At 39.5% G+C, this 18,653-nt stretch overlaps 1 protein-coding gene across 4 annotated transcripts in view; it reads left to right on the forward strand.

Moving 5' to 3' along the window:
• MLLT10 (MLLT10 histone lysine methyltransferase DOT1L cofactor) overlaps nt 1-18,653 on the forward strand; it is a 284,997-nt gene that overhangs the window by 56,816 nt on the left and 209,528 nt on the right. For all 4 annotated transcript variants that reach the window (XM_074984859.1, XM_074984857.1, XM_074984860.1 and 1 more), the window contains exon 5: nt 4,620-4,729. In XM_074984859.1, coding sequence (XP_074840960.1) covers nt 4,620-4,729 — 110 coding nt within the window. The remainder of the gene's footprint in view (nt 1-4,619; nt 4,730-18,653) is intronic.

The following is an 18,653-nucleotide window of genomic DNA, read 5'->3' on the forward strand; positions in this document are numbered from 1 at the left end:
TCTGTCCCTTGAGGTTATAAGGGAAAGATTGAAAATATTTAAAGACACTAAAAACCATAAGGCAAATAAACATAATATTTAAATCTCATTTTTAAACTAATATAATCATTTTTGGTGCCTGATTTATGCTCTCTGAAATGCTTTCGGTTAGTAGTACTGGTTGTCTTGTAACGAAGACTTCTTTTCAAGCAATCTAAAAATAATGTTTTAAAACTTCCTAGACTTTTCTTTGGAAATAAGAGGAGACATTTGAGGGTTTTTTATTTTTTAAAATATAGATCCCAGTATAAGCAACAGAAAGTAAGAGAATATGAGCATTTTACTGGACATTTACCCCAGTGGCTTAGGAAAAACCTGAAGAGTCTACTGTGTTTCTCCCAGTCTCAAGTAGTGATTGACAGACTGGTAGCTGTGGTGATGGCTGTTAATAGTGTTTCTAAAAAGGGTAGCACTGGAGACAAAGGGCAATTCTCTTCTTTCTCACCAGAACTTTATACAATAATGAACATGTAGGCTAGTAATTGCCAAAGATAAGTACAGGTTGTACCTCACTTATCCAGCATGCTTGGACCTGACTGGTCCTGGACAAGAGAATTTGCTGTATGAGTGGAGGTGTAGGGCTTCTGTAGGCAGAAAGCCTTGCGATCAGAGGCTGCTGCAGCTCCAACCTGCAACTTCTCTCTCCAGCCAAGGCTGCCATGGGGCTCCAGCCAGCCCATGCGTTCTATCTACCATGGAGCAGAAGAGGGCTCCATCTCCAAGCCCCATGGCAGCCTCCTGGCCTCTGCTGCTGCGGACCAGGCAGGAGCTCCTGGCTCCCGAACCCGCACTGCTGGAGGATGGCGGGGGCACTGGCCCCAGTTCCCCCTGCTGCTGCAGGATGGCAGGAGCTCTTGCCCTGGCCTCGTGCTGCTGTGGGACCGGTGGGTGCTCCTATCCCGGCTCTGTGATGCTCTGGGGCAGCAGGAGCTCCAGCCCCAGTTCCCGCACTGCCATGGGACCAGCTGGGGCTCAAGCCTCCAACCTCCTTGTTGCTGCAGATCAGCAGGGACTCTGCCCCAGCTCCCTGTATATTGCCATGGGGCAGGCAGGGGCTCTGCTTCCAAGTCCTGTGGGAGCTCCTGCACCAGCCGCTGCTCTCTCATCTAGCAACATCTCTAGTCATGCTGGATGAGGGAGATTGCTGGATGAGAGAGTACCTGATTTCAGAGGTGCAACCTGTATTATTTTAGAAAAAAATTAAAAGTATATTTATTTTGGGGGCTGTCTACTAGGAGCTCCCAGAGGCTGCTTTTCAAAAACAGGAATAAACCTCCTCTCATGTTACGTAAATTTTCAAAGCTCCTTCTGGAATCTAGAGCTCTCTCATGGCCACAAATGAATATGGCATGGGAAACCTTTCTAGGGATCTCTGAAGCAGGAAGCAGTTTAGGGCTTCCATCTCCCTTAATTCTGTATTTATGTGGGACAGACATGACAGGAGCCAATGACTCTCTCCTTAACCTCAGTAGTAACTTGCTATTAGGGAACAAATTTACGCAACAGTGTTCCCAGAGGATATATGGGCAAGAAACATTTTATCCCCACTACCACTGTTGAGGTGTGTCTAGACTTGCCCCCAACTTCAAAGGGGGCATGGTAATTAGGGTGTTGGGAGACTACTAATGAAGTGCTGCAATGTATATGCAGCACTTCATTAGGCTAAATCTCCCCCGTGGCAACTTCAAAGTGTGAAACTTAGAAGTGCCAGCTTGTGTGTAGCCACGGGTCAGCTGATAGTTCAAATTCCCTTTACTCCTGTGGCTATACGCAAGCTGGCACTTCGAAGTTTCACACCTCTGGAAGCTAAGGAATTCTGTTCAAAGACATGGCGCCTCCACATTGTCCTTCATTCGAACTTTTAAAATTCTAACTTGATGCTACACCAACTTGCTTCGTTGATGTTATGATATTGAACTTAGTGCTCCCTAAAATTGAGCTCGTAGTATTTACAGTGAAGACAGTGATGTAAAATCGAGATAACTGCCTTAAATTGGACTGCGTCATGTAGTGCAGACGTAGCCACAGATGCTCCATCTTGAGCGTTTCAAAGAAGATGCGTCTTATTCTTGCTCTAGGGAAGGGGTCACCCAGAGGTCTCTAAAGAGCAATTTTTTAAAAATTGTTAGTGTTGTATGTTGATATTGTATGACCCCGGATGAGTAGATTTTAACCACCGTCAGTTATTGGTCCTGGGCTTCACTGTTTGTTGTTTGTAGTGAAGATTGAGTACAGATTGGCATTCACTGAAAACTCAGCCTGGCTGTAATTAGAAAACTTTGAAACTCCCGCCATGGGTTTGCAGTGGAAGAGTTAAGGCACTTCAGTTTTAGTCAGACTTTTTATAAAAAAGACAAAAAGTATTTTGTAGCCGAGTTACTGTAAATAGAAATTGGATAATTGCAGTCTGTAGCCTTAAAAAAAATTGTATCTTGCCTGCTAATAACTGGGATCAGCAATGGTGCTTAGTGGCCTTTGAGATTATCTCTATTGCCATTTTCGTGTTAGTGTATTTTTTAAATTAGTGACATATTTACTGTATTGAACATTTTCCAGATAGAAAAATCATTAGTATGATAGTTCATGTGGAACACACTTTCAGTTCTGTGTCCGTAAGTGTGTTTGTAGTACCTTTACTGTAGTGGCAGGAAGTCTAAGCCTTAGCAAAGATTTTGTATGCTTTTATTTCCTGGAGTCACATTCCCATTATCTGTTATGTTTTCAGCTTTAAGAATGAAGTGAAGAGGAAAAAGGTAGGCACTGTGGGTCATCTAATGTTGTCATTTGCAGTGCTCACAGAATGACTCTAGAAGAAAGGAGAGGAGCATATATAAAGAGTTCTACCAACAAATAAAAATAAAAAAAAAATAGAGAAAACAGTAAAATAGAACAAATTGTAGAACAAACTAATAATTCAGTATGCCAAAGCTTCCATCAATGAATGTTGCTGACTCTAACCACTACCTGATTGAATTTTATTTTTATGCTGATTAATGTATTATGCCAGCATAGATTGAGAAAAAAATCAGTTTAGGTTTTTTTTTTTAAATAAAATATCAGTCTGAGATCACATGAGAACTAAGAAGCAGCCTTCTGAAGAGTGTTTTTCTAGCCATAAAAAGAAATTTATTGGAAAGCAAAACATACATTCTAAGATAAGTGAGAGTCATTTTAATACTTGTCTAGAGAGTTAGTCATACTGACTCTTTATAAGTTAGTGCTAACTTGTTAGAACAATGTACGTTTGGAAGTCAAGATGCTGCAGTTTTGGTATTATGAAGTTGGGAAACTTAAGACTGAACGTTATAAGTGCTTAAATATTTTGGAAGTCTCTCAATCTGTGTTGGAGCAATAATTTTTTTTCTATTATTGCATTATCAATACAGAGGTCATTTTTTTAATGTCTGGGGAAAAAGCAATAGTTCATTATACTCTACACTGTGCACCGTCCAGATAATTTCTGTTGTGCAGGAGTATAAGATACAGGCTAAACAATTAGATGCACCAAATGATTAGACTGCATTTTTGAGGTGCAGTACCTCTGCACTGAATATTTTTACTTCTGTAATACATGAAACTCTTTATATTAATAAGCGGGTCTTTGAGATTACCTGTCTACTAGTGTGTGTGTGTAAGTGTAAAACAGTTCAAGTTAGAATATGGTGCATGTTTGAATAGTAGAGAGAGGTTCAAATTGAGTTGTCTGTGATGAAATAGTAGCAAGCATAATAAACTGTGTTTCTCAATTTGATAAAAATTGTTGACTCCTTTGGGAGCAAAAGAGAGCCTAAAATTAGGTGGGCTCTTATCTAAGTCAAGAATCTGTGCAAACTGCTAGGAAAGTGAAACAAATAGGTTTTTTCTTACCTAGAAATATTCAAGATCTGCCAAAAGGTGGTAAGTGACAAAATACTTAATGAACCCATGCTGATGTTTTGTATTGAGACTATCAATGTGAAGGTGAAAAGAAAATGTGGGATTTACTTATTGGAGATAACAAGAGAGGAGATTATCAAAGGGTAATTAATTCTGACTGTGAGTTATGGGAAGAAAGCCTTTTAGAGTAGTATGGTTATTTATTAACAGAACCCCATGAATCCAGTAGTCAAAGTAAATTCCATCCAGAGAGCTTAAGGAAAGAAAAAAACCCAATATAAAAAAAAAAAGTACCAGCTATTCCTGAAATATTTCTTTGCATAATCATTTCAAAATTAAGGAATTCATGCAGTTAATTTTAAATGTTGATCTTGTTGATTTAAAGAATTCTAAGGAATCATCTCTTTTTCCCACCAGTATGTTCGGATTTGTTTGAACAGATCATTACCTTTATCATTCCATGACTGTTATGTCTAAATTCTGTGCTTTGAGACAGTAGACTCTTGAAAATGTATTGAAACCAGTCCTATCTTTGCATGCTATGGTAAGGAATCTTTTTTTAAAAGTAACTTAATCTGCAATATTATAAATAATTAAAACGGTCCATGGCAAAACATGATATGAAAGGTTCTCTTTGCTGTAATTTAAATATCCTTTGAGTTTTTAAAAGGCATTAAAATAAATGCAATTATAACTTTTTGTAGGTTGGGCTCATGTGGTTTGTGCCCTGTACATTCCCGAGGTGCAGTTTGCAAATGTTTCTACAATGGAACCTATCGTGTTGCAGTCTGTTCCTCATGATCGTTATAATAAGGTATAAGTGTGTGTGTTTATGGCTTATGTCTCTGTATGTAACGTCATTATTTTTTGAAAAACAACTGTGATATCTAATTTTAAGTTTTCAAATATAATTTTAAAGTCAAGCATATAATTGGTACTTTGCATTTTTTAAAAAAGGATAATTTAACTTTAATGTATTGCATTAAGCTTTTTAAAATATCCTTATTTTTCATATAGAGAACAAAGCATTAATTTCTAAACATTTCTGGTATGTAATTTTATACTAAATGCCAAGAGTTAATAAAGCATGAGTATCATTATTAAAATATTCTTCATTTGCAGTATATTTCAGTGTCTTAATGAAATAATTCACACCATGTAATTTAGAAGTACCGACTTGGGTATCTCCTTTATTGCAAAATATTCTATTGTTTTTATGAAAAAAAAAAAAGATTTTGAAATTACTGTTTTCAAAATAGATCACTCGTGTAATATCTATTTCGTTAAACTTCAGGTTCAATCTTTTTAGTAACTTATTGCTATTAACACTTTTTTAGATGTTGCTATAAATGTTGATAAACAAGCATATTTCTTTTGAATGTTTAAGAATATAAATGTTATATTAATCTATTATGGCTACATCCAGCTGTCCATTCCTGACGTAAGCAGTAACATTAATTTCTGTGGAATCATTTGTATGTAAAGACTATTAATGTAAGTAATTGTTAATAGGATTGAGCTGATTTTCCTTTTCTAGTCTCACAACAGTTAATTTTGTACTCAGTTTGTTCATTTGTGAATTTCTCTAATTTTCAACATATATCTTTTTACAAACTTCGCATATCTGTATATTTTCTAGTTTTCCTCTATGTCCAATGGAAGAGCGTTTTTGTTAATTTCTAATTCATATTATTGCACATATCCCTTTTCTATTTTTATAGGGATGCCACACAATTAAAATGTGACTAAAATATAATTGCATAGTTTATTTATTTATTTATTTATTTATTTACAGCTTTAATTTCACTGCAGGTATTAAACCATAATAGAATGGAAGCAAGTCCTCTGGTGTGGTAGCTGAAGCATGCTGGGGTGGGAGGAGAGATGCAAATGTTTAGCATATCTGATACATGAGTATCCTTCAGTGCTAGCTAAAATAATTCCAGGTGAATGCCAGTTCTCACTTTCAGCTGATGTTGTAAATAAGCTGGCAGCATTATCTTCCATGAATGTAAAACTTGTTTGTCTTAGTGATTGGCTGGACAAGTAGGACTGAGTGGAATTGTAGCCTCTACAGTTTTGTTTTTAAGTGCAGTTATGTATCCAAAATAAAAGTCTCCCTTCAGTTATAAGATGCACTTTCATGATAGAGGTGGCACTACAGCAGTGATTTTTCCTTCTTTCCAGACTTAATGCTTCTCTTTCAGGATCCTGATTTGTCTTGTATATCCCAATTTTCAGCTTACTTAAAAATTGCTTGCTTACAAAGTCACACGTAAAAGTACAGAAGTTTCACAACACACTATTACTGAAGTATGGCTTAAATCAGGAGTCAGCAACCTCTGGCACGTGTACCAAGAGTGGCATGTGAGCCGATTTTTCATTGAAACAGCAAGCGGAAGCTCAACTCCCCTCTCTTCCCCCTTCCAGCCAGGAGCTTGCTCAAAGCCACTTGGTATGAGCTGTTGATTGCCAGATCTCATCTTCTGTGGTGTCATTGGTGATTGACTAAATTAGTCCTTGATTGGCAGAGCTGATTACAGATGTTACAGCATTTGCAGTTGACAGCTTTTTATGTATGTTCTTTTTGGATCCTACGCTTCTGCTGTAGTGCCTGGATATGCTGACTCTCAGGGCAATTAAGAGCCTGTACAGTAGTTTGCTGCCAGGACAACCTGTCCTAAACTAGAATTTCCAGGTCATGGGGAGATATGCTGCATGACTGCACATTGGCCTTTAAGGTGTTTGTATAGCACTTACGCTGACCACTGATAGGGTGCTTTCCATGAGCAAGCTGGCCATAGAAGACCATCTTTCGTATCTGTGTATCATCCATCCTCATAATGCAATCAATCCAGTGAAACTGTCTGTTCATAAGTATTGCTTCCATGCCCATGACATCACAGAGCTTAAGAACCTCCATGTTAGGAGTTTTGTCCTGCCAATTCACATGGATGATCTTCCTCAGACAGTGCATTTGGAACTGACTGAGCTTCAAAAGATGGCAGTATTCTGTTGTCTATGCCCGTGAGCCATATAGCAGGATATTCAGGACAACTGCCTGATAAACTGCTACCTTGGTATGGAGTTTGACGCCATGGCCATTCAATAGGCGTTTGGTCAATTTTCCAAAGTCAGCGCTGGCTTTAGCTAATGGAGCAGATACATCATGATCTACATTTATACTAGAGGACAGTACACTTCTGAGGTAGCAGAACTTGTCAACGTCCTTATACCAGCAACAATGATCACTGAAGTGTTGGGCTCTTTCCAAATGGGCTGAGACGTAACTTCTATCTTTTTGAGGCTCACTGTGGTCCAAGCAGTGAGCAGAAGTAACAAAGCAATCCAAAAGCTCCTGTGCATCCTTCACTGAATGAGCCAACAGTGCACAGTCATCAACAAACAAAGTCATGGATAGTTGTAATAACCACTTCAGTGCGAGCCTGAAGTCTCCAGAGATTGAAAATACTGCCATCTGTTTGGAACTGAATAGGTATGCCCAATGGGCAGTAGTTAAAAGCAGCTAACAGCTTCCTTGAAAAGTAGATATTGAACAGGAGAGGAGCAAAGATACATCCTTGCTTTGTACCATTGGAGATTTCAAAAGATGCTGATGCCTCTCCATTGTTTAGGATGTGATCAAGTATGCCATCATGTTGGAATAATGTTGATAAATTTTTCAAGATAGACAATGTGCCCAATTATTTTCCAAAACCCCTTTCTGTTGACTGTGTCCAACACCTTGGTCAAGTCGATGAAGATCACATAGAGGTCCTGATGTTGCAGCCAGACACATACAAGAGAAATGTAGAGAGCAAGTATCATATAGATGTATCATGTAGAGAGCAAGTACCTCGGCCAGCATGAAATCCACACGGTCTTTCAGGAATTATGCCATTGTTGAACATGTAGTGAAAACCGGCTGTCGAGCATGCAGGCCAGGATCTTACCAGCTGTAGAGAGCAGAGAGATGCCCCAGTGGTCATCACAACATTGCATGATCACCATCACCCTTGTATATGTGTACAACCAAAGCATCTCTGAGGTCCTGAGGGACTAGCTCTTTCTCCCAGGTGGCACAAAATAAGTGGGTGGAGATGGTACATCAACTGGCCACCAGCATCTTTTTAAATTTTTGATGGAATTGCATCACTGCCAGGTGCCTGTCCAGCTTTCATCTGATTAACATCTTTTTGTACCTCCATCAAGAGTTGGTGGTATGACCAGCTGTAAATCATTAGCCTACTGAGGAATCTCTTCCAGAATGCTGATGTCAAAAGTTGAGATGTGGTTCAATTCTTTGTGAAAACGTTCAACCCAGGGCTCAAAGATTTTAGCGCTATCTATGATCAAAGTGAGGCTATCAGCAGAGCACACTGGTGTACAGCCAGCAATGCGTGACCCACAGACTGCCTTCAGCCTGTCATGAAATGTTTTAAGATCGTGTCTTTCAGCTGCATCTTGGAGTTTAAGTGCTTGATATTTCCACCAGTCCTCTTTCATTTCCTGTAATTTGACTTGTGCCTGCTGCTTGGCTCAGATATATGCTCATTTTCTGGATGCATTCTGTTTATCATTGATCCAAGCAAGGTGTGTCACACGCATCTTATCAAGAAGAGTTTGGGCATTGCTGTCCTTGTTATCAAACCAGTCCTTGTTGCCTGTGTTTTTGGAAACTGAAGATCTTGACAGCAGTTCTGTAGTTGGTTTCTTTGAGCTAATTATCCTCAGTAGTGGTTGACCATTCTGGACCTTCAGTGCTGATAACTAAGGAAGCATCAAGACTGCATTGAAACAGTGCTTGCGTCTCATGTATTTCAAGTTTACCTATATCCAGCTTTTTTAGCATACAGCAGAATGATAACATTTTGGTGGATAAAGGTTCAAGGAGACAAACACTGTACCGTGTAGTAGTCAGTCTGGGAGCCGGGTGCACATTTCCTGAGTCAGCTTGACATCAGAAAGATCTCTTTGTTTTGTGATGAAGTAGTCAATCATATGCCAATGCTTAGACTGATGGTGCATCCAAGTTCCTTTGTATTTGTTTGCCTGTTGGAAGAATGTGCTTGTAATAGCAAGCTCATGCTGTGTACAAGTTTTGAAGAAGAGTGCCATTTGAGTTCTCACTTCCAGTGCTAGGGTGTCCAAGCACCTTTGGCCCTGTAGTGTACTCCTGACCAACTCTAGCATTAAAATTGCCTAGTGTACTTGGATTTAAAAGGTACTGAAGAGATCGCTGAATTCAAGCTGGAATGAAAAAAACCCTCCTTTTTATCATCTGAAGCAGTCAAAGTGGGTGCACATGCACTAACAAGTATAAGGCATTGTCCCTGCCTCAGCCTAAGCTTTGTGATCATAAGATGAGGACTGATGGCATGTGGCTCGGATTCAAGCTGGAGGACTAGTGGTGTCCTGATGGCGAAGCCAACTCCTGCTTGCCTTGGATGACCATCAGAGTAACCCACACAGTAATATGAATAGCATGCTCCAACCTCTGTGACATGGCTGGTACCAGAAATATGTGTTTTGCTTGACGCTGTAAAATCAATTTTATAACTTGCAAGTGCTTTATCAATGATTGTTGTCCTGAATTCATGGTGATCATCATGATCAAAAAGCGTGCATACATTCCAGGATGCAAAGCATAGTTTCTGTTTAGTCATTGATTTTTCTCTTGTGACCGCAAAAAATGGGTATCTGGTTGGTCGTAGTTTACCGACAGGGAGCAACAGGAACAAGCTGTGTTTAGGGATTGTTTTCTCTCACTCCCTTCTTTTGAAGGAAGCAGTGCTGTCCCTAAATAAGGCTGCTTTGACACCTCGGCAGGATATGGGAGCTGCTGTCATTCCAGTTCAGCAGACAGATGACCATTACATCAGGGTGCCTGCGTGCAGATTTGTGACTAAATGCTTTCAGTGGTATCCTCCACATCCGGCATGACTTGTCCATCACTGTAGGACTTTCATCAAGAGTTAAATCTTTATCGTCAAGATAGATATCTTCACATATAAATGGATTTAAGTGAGGCTGGCTTGTGAGGTCCAACTTCACTGTCTCTTCTCATGCCAACCATCGTGCACAGGCACAAGAACTGCGATGTGCACTGGAGAGAGAGAGCTCAAGTTTGAGATCAGAGTTTCCTTCTCCTAGACTGATTCCAAATCAGGGCAGACTGAGCTCTCTAGGCCTTTTTAGGCACATCAGTTTCCCTTTTCCTAGGTACTGTTTGACCACAGTATCTTATTTCGTATTATTCGGTGCAACCCCTCGAGAGCACTCCCCAGAGGGCTTCCTCAATCTGGCACCCTGAGGACGTGCCCTAATGCTGTAGTACCCCAGTATGATGAAGCCTTATCACCTGTGGATTAACAAAAGATCAGACAATGTTATTAACTACCACTTAAACAGTAAAGTTTTGTATCTTAATTTATATATTAATGAAGCAATTGTAAGCAGGATTGTTAGTGAGTTTAAAAAGTATCACTGGCACTCGAAATGTACATAGAGGTCAAAAGGTCAGATTTTGGCACTCTGCCTTGGAAAGGTTGCTGACCCCAGCTTAGATTCTTATTTTTTCTATATGAAATAGTAGTTTATGCTGACTTCCCTAGTGTATATTATCTAGCCTGTTGTAAAAGTAGCCAAATATTTAGATGAGTGATTGAGATCCACTGTACTATATTACTTGTATGAGGTGAATTGAAAGATATGGTTTCTTTTATTTATTTACATTACAAGCCATATAGCTGTACAGGTTGAGCCTTTCTTGTCTGGCACCCTTGCAATCTGACCAGTGCCAAATGAGAGAATTTGTTGGACCATGGGAGGTCAATATTAGCAGAATCACCAACATTTCCACTGCTTACTGGCCTCTTAGAAGACATTTAGGGGTAAATTACAAGCAAATAGCAGTACAGAATGCTTAGAGCTAGGACTGATCACTGTAGACAGACTTTATGGGACCACAGGAAATTTGGCCATATTCATTATAAGTTGTTGTCTGGCTAACTAAAATCATGTCGGATTATGGATGTTGCTGGACAAGAAAGTTCCAGATTAGAGAGGTTCCACCTGTAATAAAAATAACATAAAGTGAGCATTGAATGCTTTTTATGAAATCAATCTATTTGAAAATGTAGAAAACATCCACAGTATTTAAATACATTGTTCTCTTGTTAACAATAGAATGTGTATTTAAACTAATGTTAATGGTGTTACATCGTTTTGATTTAACCGCAATTAACTTAGTCCTAATTTTTTATATTTATTTTTGGATTTTACTCTGTTATGCCTGTTCTGAAGGTCACAGACAATTTTTAGGGCTTGAAATAAGAAGTATGGGATTCTCCAGTAATTACAATCTTACATCATGTCTGACACTCACTTGCTTTGTCTTTTCCCACTTTTACATGGTGCTTCTCTTTTCATATATTGCCCTATTTTTTTCTTTTGTGCTTTCATATTTTCTGATCCTACTTTTTGGCTTTTCTTTGCTTTTTTCACCTGCTCCTAATATGTACTACCTGATATTTTTACTTCATTCACTAGCGGTTTCAGAAAGCTCAGGGACACTTAGGGCTAGACTTTATGATCTTACAGATGTAGTGCTTTGGTGTGGACATTGACTATGCTGGTGGGAGGGATTCTTATTAGTGTAGGTAGTAATTCATTTTTATAATTGGTGGTTGCAAGATTGATGGAAAAATTCTTCCATTGACCTAGATACATGTCTGACTTAGGTCATCTTAACTATGTTGCTCAGGGGTGTGGATTTTTAACACTGTGGTGCAGATATGCTGTTGGGCCTATTCAGCCCTGTCTCTCCACAAGCTCTGGACCATCAAAACAAAAAAGCAGTCCAGTAGCACTTTAAAGACTAACAAAATAATTTATTAGGTGGTGAGCTTTCATGGGACAGACCCACTTCTTCAGACCATAGCCATACCAGAACAGACTCGATATTTAAGGCATAGAGAACCAAGAATAGTTATCAAGGTTGATAAATCAGAAAAATTGAAATCAAGATGGGCAAATCAGAAGAGCGTTAACATGTGGTTTGAACCAGAATGCCAATTACCTGGGTCACTATATGGACTCTTACATACTTTGTTTTATCTGACTCTTGTCTTCGCCCCCTCCTACTGCCCCCTGCTTTTCTGATTTGCCCACCTTGATTACAGTTTTTCTGATTTGTCAGCCTTGATAAATATTTTTGGTTCTCTGTGCCTTAAATATTGAGTCTGTTCTGGTATGGCTATGGTCTGAAGAAGTGTGTGTATACCACAAAAGCTCACCATTTTGGTAGTATATAGACTAACATGGCTATCTCTCTGTTACTATTCAAGCTCTGGACCAGTGACATAGCTGCAGTTACATTATTTTCAGCAGTTTTTGTTTGTCATCTCCTTGCATTTAGCTCTAAAATCTTTGCAAATTGCTAGCTCAAACTGTACTTATAATTAAATGATATTTTTCCTCTTGCTAATACCCCAGTTTATATTTGGTTGGTCTGTAGTCAAGCCTGCTGATGCGGGAGGAGGAAGCAGTTGTCACAGGATCTGGTGATTCTAAAGGGTAGAAGCGGCTGGATCCCCAAGCCACCATGTGGTGCTATCTGGGTGGTTCTGAAGGTTAGGGTCAGGGCCTGGTATGGCATGTTCCCCTTCTTCCTGAGGCCCCACTCCTTCTGGGAATGCGGAGCCAGTGAGGCCCTTCCCCGCTTCCCTGCCCCATGGGGGCCCAGCAAGTCTGTTAGCCTCCCTGTGGTTAGCTAACTGAAAGTCCTTCGTCCAATTCTCAAGTGTGAATGACATGTAAAAACTTGTGGTGATCTTTTTTCTCTTCTCGTTTTTAGTTTGTGGCCTATTGCAGTAAGTTAACTACTTATGCTAACGAATCTGTTCATCTTTATATTTAGCTATGAGACTCTTAAGTATCTTTCCCAGACCTGAAGGAGCTCTGTGTAAGCTCAAATGCGTTTGTCTTTCACTAACCGAGTTGATCTAATGAAAGATATTTCCTCAACCTTCTTGTTTCTCATCCTGGTCTGGGTAGATTTCAGCTGTGGTCTTTGGGGATTTTATGTTAACTTCCTTTTATTAGGGTTGAGACTTCCTGCTTTAGCTAACTCTCAGACTGTGGAATACACTTTATTACACTTTTTAGTGATGCTTTATTTGATTTAGTTTGCTATTATTAAATATTGCAACATTTTTTGAGAGTACAGCTTAGAATAGAGGTCTTGTCAGTGGTGGAAGCACCACCATAGTTAGATGTCTGCCAGCATCCATGGTATTAAGATGATTCTTTCATAGTTTTTATAAACTGGCTGCTCTGAATTACTTACTATGATATATAAACTAGATGAATATTGCTGTAGAGTGTCTTTCTTTGTGATATGTCCTTTGCATGAAATATGCTTTTCATAAATATAATTTATAACTTTTTGTATGTGAATAAGCAAAGTGCAAAATTTTGTTTTTAAAGGCAAATTGTCTAAACAAAAATCTTACTTTCATTTGAAAATTGTATTTACTGTCATTCTGAATAGCCTATAAAGTTACTGCAACTGAGAGAGTTGAAAAATATTTTTAATATTTTTTGGTCTTTGTTTATCTGTCACTTTGAAGTTTGTTAATGGTATACCTCTTATCCTGACTCTGGAAGAAACTAAAACTGAACCAGCAGTAGGGAGGAATGTGCCAGAGAAAATGGATGGAAGAGGAGTATGTCCCTAGTATGTTTGCTTGCCCAAAAAGAGTTTTTACTGTGGGGAGCAGTAACAAAATGTGTCATATTACTTTTTTAGGCTGTGTCTAGACTGAGGGGAACTGTTAGCAAAAGATATGCACATTGTACACTGCAATGTGCATGCTTTTTGCCAACAGTTCTGTTGGGAGAGGCTTTCCAACATTTGGGCCGTCCACATGGGGCAAAAGTCAGGGAAGAAAACCCTCTGAGACATCCTTTCTTGCTCATGGAACAAGTGTGCAGGGACGTTGGCAGAATGCTCTCAACTGTCAGATCTCTTCTGAAAAGCCTGTGGTCTAGGCATAGCCATAAAGTGGTGAAAACAATTTAGGATGAATTATTTAAAGGTTTCTCCATCAGTTTAGCATAATCAGGTTGAGTGACCCTTTCATTTAAAATCTGTTTTTATAACACATGACAGTATACCAGCTAAATCTTATTGCAAGTAGCCTCTAAAATTTTCTCCATTTATTTTTCTATTTTAAAATGTAATTAATTTTAATTTTACACAAATGTATTGTCTTATTTTTTTATACTGAGCTACATAGAAGCTTTTAATCCAGACTGTGCCAGTTTGAAGTGCATACTCTTTGGAAAATGGGAAAAGCTGCTTTTTTCTGATATGTAGGTGTTGCAAAAAGCCCTTAAAAAGAACCATAGCAAAGTTTTGAAAAATGTAAATTTATAACCAGGGAATAAAGTTCTTGATTGCCAGCCCTTTTTAACAGACTGCCAACTTCAAACTGTGTGCTTGCCAAATTGGTAGAACTCAAACTGAAGCAGATAATTTGGGAAGAGTCTGTAGAGATTTTGCTTTCCTATAGACTCCTAAGTAGGTTGTGTTTATTCAGTTAGGTGTAAATAGAAAAATAATAGATTGGAATTGTACAGATTTGTGTGAGTCATGGTATAGTAATATAAAGAAAGATGTATACATATACATATTTTTGTTGAAGATGAATGCATGTAATTGTTTATAGAACCGTGCTTTACATATTATGATAATCTTGAACCAGAGTCAAAACAGATTTATTGCTAAAGGAGAAAATAGATGAACGGGAAGTTTGGCACTCCCTGTCTGAAACTGTTGGATTGGCATTATTCGTGAAGTGGCCACATCCATTGTAGAATGCAGTTTTATGTTTGCTATTTTACTCTTTTCATAAGTATGGCTACACCTGGGTCAGACCACAGGTCCATCTATCCCAGTATCCTGTCTTTCAACAATGGCCAGTGCCAGTTAATCATCAAGCGATCCCTCCTCTGTCACTTGTTTCCAGCCTGTGTTAGAGAGGTTAAGTGCACCTTTCCTACTCGTACTGGCTAATAAATATTGATGGACCTATCCTCCATGAATTTATCTAGCTCTTTTTTGAACCTTGTTAAAGTCTTGGTCTTCACAGCATCCTCTGGCAAGGAATTCCACAGGTTGACTGTGTGCAGTGTGAAGAAATACTTCCCTTTGCTTGAAATCTACTATTTATTAATGAGGGGTCACCAAATGAAGTCCTTACGTTATGGGAACAAGTAGATTACTTTTCTTTATTCGCTTTCTTCATACCTGTCATGCTTTTGTAGATGTGTGTAATGTTTTCCCTTTGGTCTCCTCTTTCCTAAGTTTAAAAAGTCCAAGCCTTTTTAGTCTTTCTTCATATGGTGCATGTTCCAAATCCCAAATCATTTTTGTTGGCTTTCTCTGAACCTTTTCCAATGTCAGTGTGTCTTTTTTGAGGTGAGACAACCATATCTGTGTGCAGTATTCAATATATGGGTCTACCAGCGATTTACACAGAGGTAGTTAGATATTCTCATCTTATTCTCTGTGCCTTTTAAAATGATTCCTGACTTCCTGTTTTGTTTGGTGTTTTTTAATTGCTGCTACCCACTAAGTGGATGTTTTCAGAGAACTATCTGCAATGACTCCAAGGTGTCTCTCTCTTGAGTGGTAAAAGCTACATTATTCCCCATCGTTTTATGTATAGCTGGGATTATTTTTTCCAGTGTGCATTTATCAACATTAAAATTTGCCATATTTTGTTGCCCAGTCACCTAGGTTTTTGAGATTCTTTTGAAGGTTTTCCCAATCTGCTTTGGTTTTAACTATCTTGAGCAGTTTAGTATCATCAGCACATTTGGCCACCTCACTGTTTACTCCTTTCTCCAGATCATTTATAAATACGTTGAAGAGGATTGGTTTCAGTATGCGCCTCTTGGGGACACCACTAGTTACCCGTCTCCATTCTGAAAACTGACCATTTATATCTACTTTTTGTCTCCTGTCTTTTAAACAGTTATCAATCTGTGTGAGGACTTATCCCATGACTACTTACTTAAGAGCCTTTGGTGAGGGACCTTGGAAATCTGAGAACATTATATCTACAGGATCCCCTTAGTCCACATGCTTGTTGACCTTTTCAAAGAATTCTAGTATATTACCAAGGTGTGATTTCCCTTTATAAAAACCATGTTGACATTTCCCAAAAAAAATATGTGCCTGACAAATGCTATTCTTTACTGTAGTTGCAACTCTTTTGCCCAGTACTGACATTAGACTAACTGGCATGTAATTAACAGAATCACCTCTAGAGCCGTTTTAAAATATTGGCATCACATTAGCTATCTTCCAGTCATTCAGTACAGAAGATGTTTTAAAGGACAGGTTGCAAACCACAGTTAATAGTTTTGCAATTTCACACTTGAGTTCTTCCAGAATGCTTGCGTGAATTCATCTGGTATCGGTGACTTGTTACTGTTAAGTTTATCAATTCGTTCTAAAACCTCCTCAGTTATCTCAGTCTGGGACAGTTCCTCAGATTTGTCATTAAAAAAAGAATGGCTTGGGTTTGGGAATCTCCCTAACATCTTAGCCGTGAAGACCTGTGCAAAGAATTCACTGTATTTCTCCACAATTTATCATCCTTGAGTGCTCCTTTAGCATCTTGGTTATCCAGTGGCCCCACTGGTTGCTTAGCAGGTTTCCTGCTTCTGATGTACTTAAAAACATTTTGCTGTTTATATGTTTAAGTTTTTGGCTAGCTGTTCTTCAAACTTCTTTTTGGCACTCCTTGTTATATTTTTACACTTTATTTAACTGAGTTTATGCTCCTTTCTATTTTCCTCACTAAGGCCGCATCTACACGAGCAAGTTCTTTCAAAATATTTTTCGAAATATGGGGCTCTTTTGGAATATCCAGCCGAGTGTCTACACACACAAAGCATTCTTTCAAATACGGTGCTCCTTTTGAAAGCACTCTCCTAATCCTGTTTTAGGAAGAGCGCCTTCTTTCAAAGCTTCTTTTGAAAGAAGACGTGTATAGATGCAAAGAGCATTCCTTATGACACCTGATTTTTCGTTTACTGGCCCATTCTTTTGAAAAAGCAGAGGCTGTGTGGATGCTCTCTTTCGAAAGAGCGGATCACTCTTTTGATCTGCTTTTGTGTGTGGGGGCAGACACTTTGAAAAGAAGTTTTTTTTTAGGAAGAGATTTTCTGGAATGACTTCTTTGGGAAGATCACTGTAGTATAGACGTAACCTAAGATTTAACTTTCATTTTTTACATGATGACTTTTTATCTCTCACTGCTTCTATTGCTTGATTGTCAAGCCACAGTGTCACTTTTTGGATTCTTTTACTTTGTGTTTTAATATGAGATACACATTTAATTTAGGCCTGTTTTATCGTGTCTTAGAAAAAATTTTCCATGAAGCTTGCAGGGATTTTACTTTTTGGCACTGTAACTTTTTTTAATTTCATAGCTTGATTTCTCAGATTCATAACAGGAAGGGTCTACCCACATAAATACTTCCAAGAAAGTCTGCACAGATAGTAGCTTTGTCATGCAAATGGATAGTTAAGAAACTGGCTGACCTGGAGAGGGGCTCTGGATACTGAGAGTACCCTGTGAGGTGTGACCACAGCATATCCAAGCTATACAGCCCTGGTGCTCAAAAGTCCAAGCACGGTGGTCCCAGCTCTTGCAACCAGACCCAGTGCTTCCTGCTATTCTGGAGATCTGGCAGCTGGGCCAAGCACAGTGTCTGTACTCCCAGCCTTGAGCTTCCCTCACATCCTCCTCACTAGGGCAACCATATCTCCCTGTCCCAAATACAGGACAGGAAGATATGGGGGAGGGAGGGGCTGGGCAGCTCCTCCCAACTCCACCAAGCCCCAGGGAGCCGTGAAGGAGATGACAGCCGCCAGCCCTCCCTGAGCCCCAGAGAAGCGTCAGCCACTGGTGCTCTCCGGAAGCCCTGGGGAAGTGGCAGCCACGCCTACTGTTCCTGCTTCCTTGAGGCTCGGGAAAGTGACCTGGTGCTCTCTGGCCAGAAGCTGCGCCTGCATAGCTGCTAGTGGAAGAGGTTAGCTGGAGAGGCCTAAATACAGAACAGTTTAGTTCCTTTCAAGAAATAAGTAGGGACACATTTTTTGGCATCCCAAATATGGGACTGTCCCACCAAATACCAGATGGATAGTTACCCTACTCCTAACCCTATTCCCTGAGCTCCCTCCCAGAACCCTCTGCTCTGAGTCTTCTACCTCCACTGCTGGTGACTCTTGCCTTCCCGCCAGTCAGGCCCTTGGTCTAGCCCTTGATCTGGCTCTTGCTCCCTCCAGCCTCCTGCCATCAGCCCCCCCACAACCTAGGTTCCCTGCCCCGAGACACCCCCCCACTCAATCCCATACTTAAATATCTCACAGGTATGTCCTATTGCACACACTCGCCCTCCCCCACACCTTGACCCTTTCAAAATGGTGGGTGGTGTTGTGATACAACAGTATTTGTAAGAAATTTAAAAACAACAAGAAGTCCTGTGGTGCCTTATAGACTAACAGATATTTTGGAGCATAAGCTTTTGTGGGCAAAGACCCGCTTCTTAAACTTAAGAGAGATAAGTTACTTTCACTCTTGCTCCCTGGATACTTTACAGATTGGATCATTTTCAAATGAATTAATTTTACCGTAACCTTGATAATGTCTTTCCTC

Source organism: Carettochelys insculpta, chromosome 2 (assembly GCF_033958435.1).
Source record: "Carettochelys insculpta isolate YL-2023 chromosome 2, ASM3395843v1, whole genome shotgun sequence".
In the NCBI taxonomy this organism is placed as follows: Eukaryota; Metazoa; Chordata; order Testudines; family Carettochelyidae; genus Carettochelys; species Carettochelys insculpta.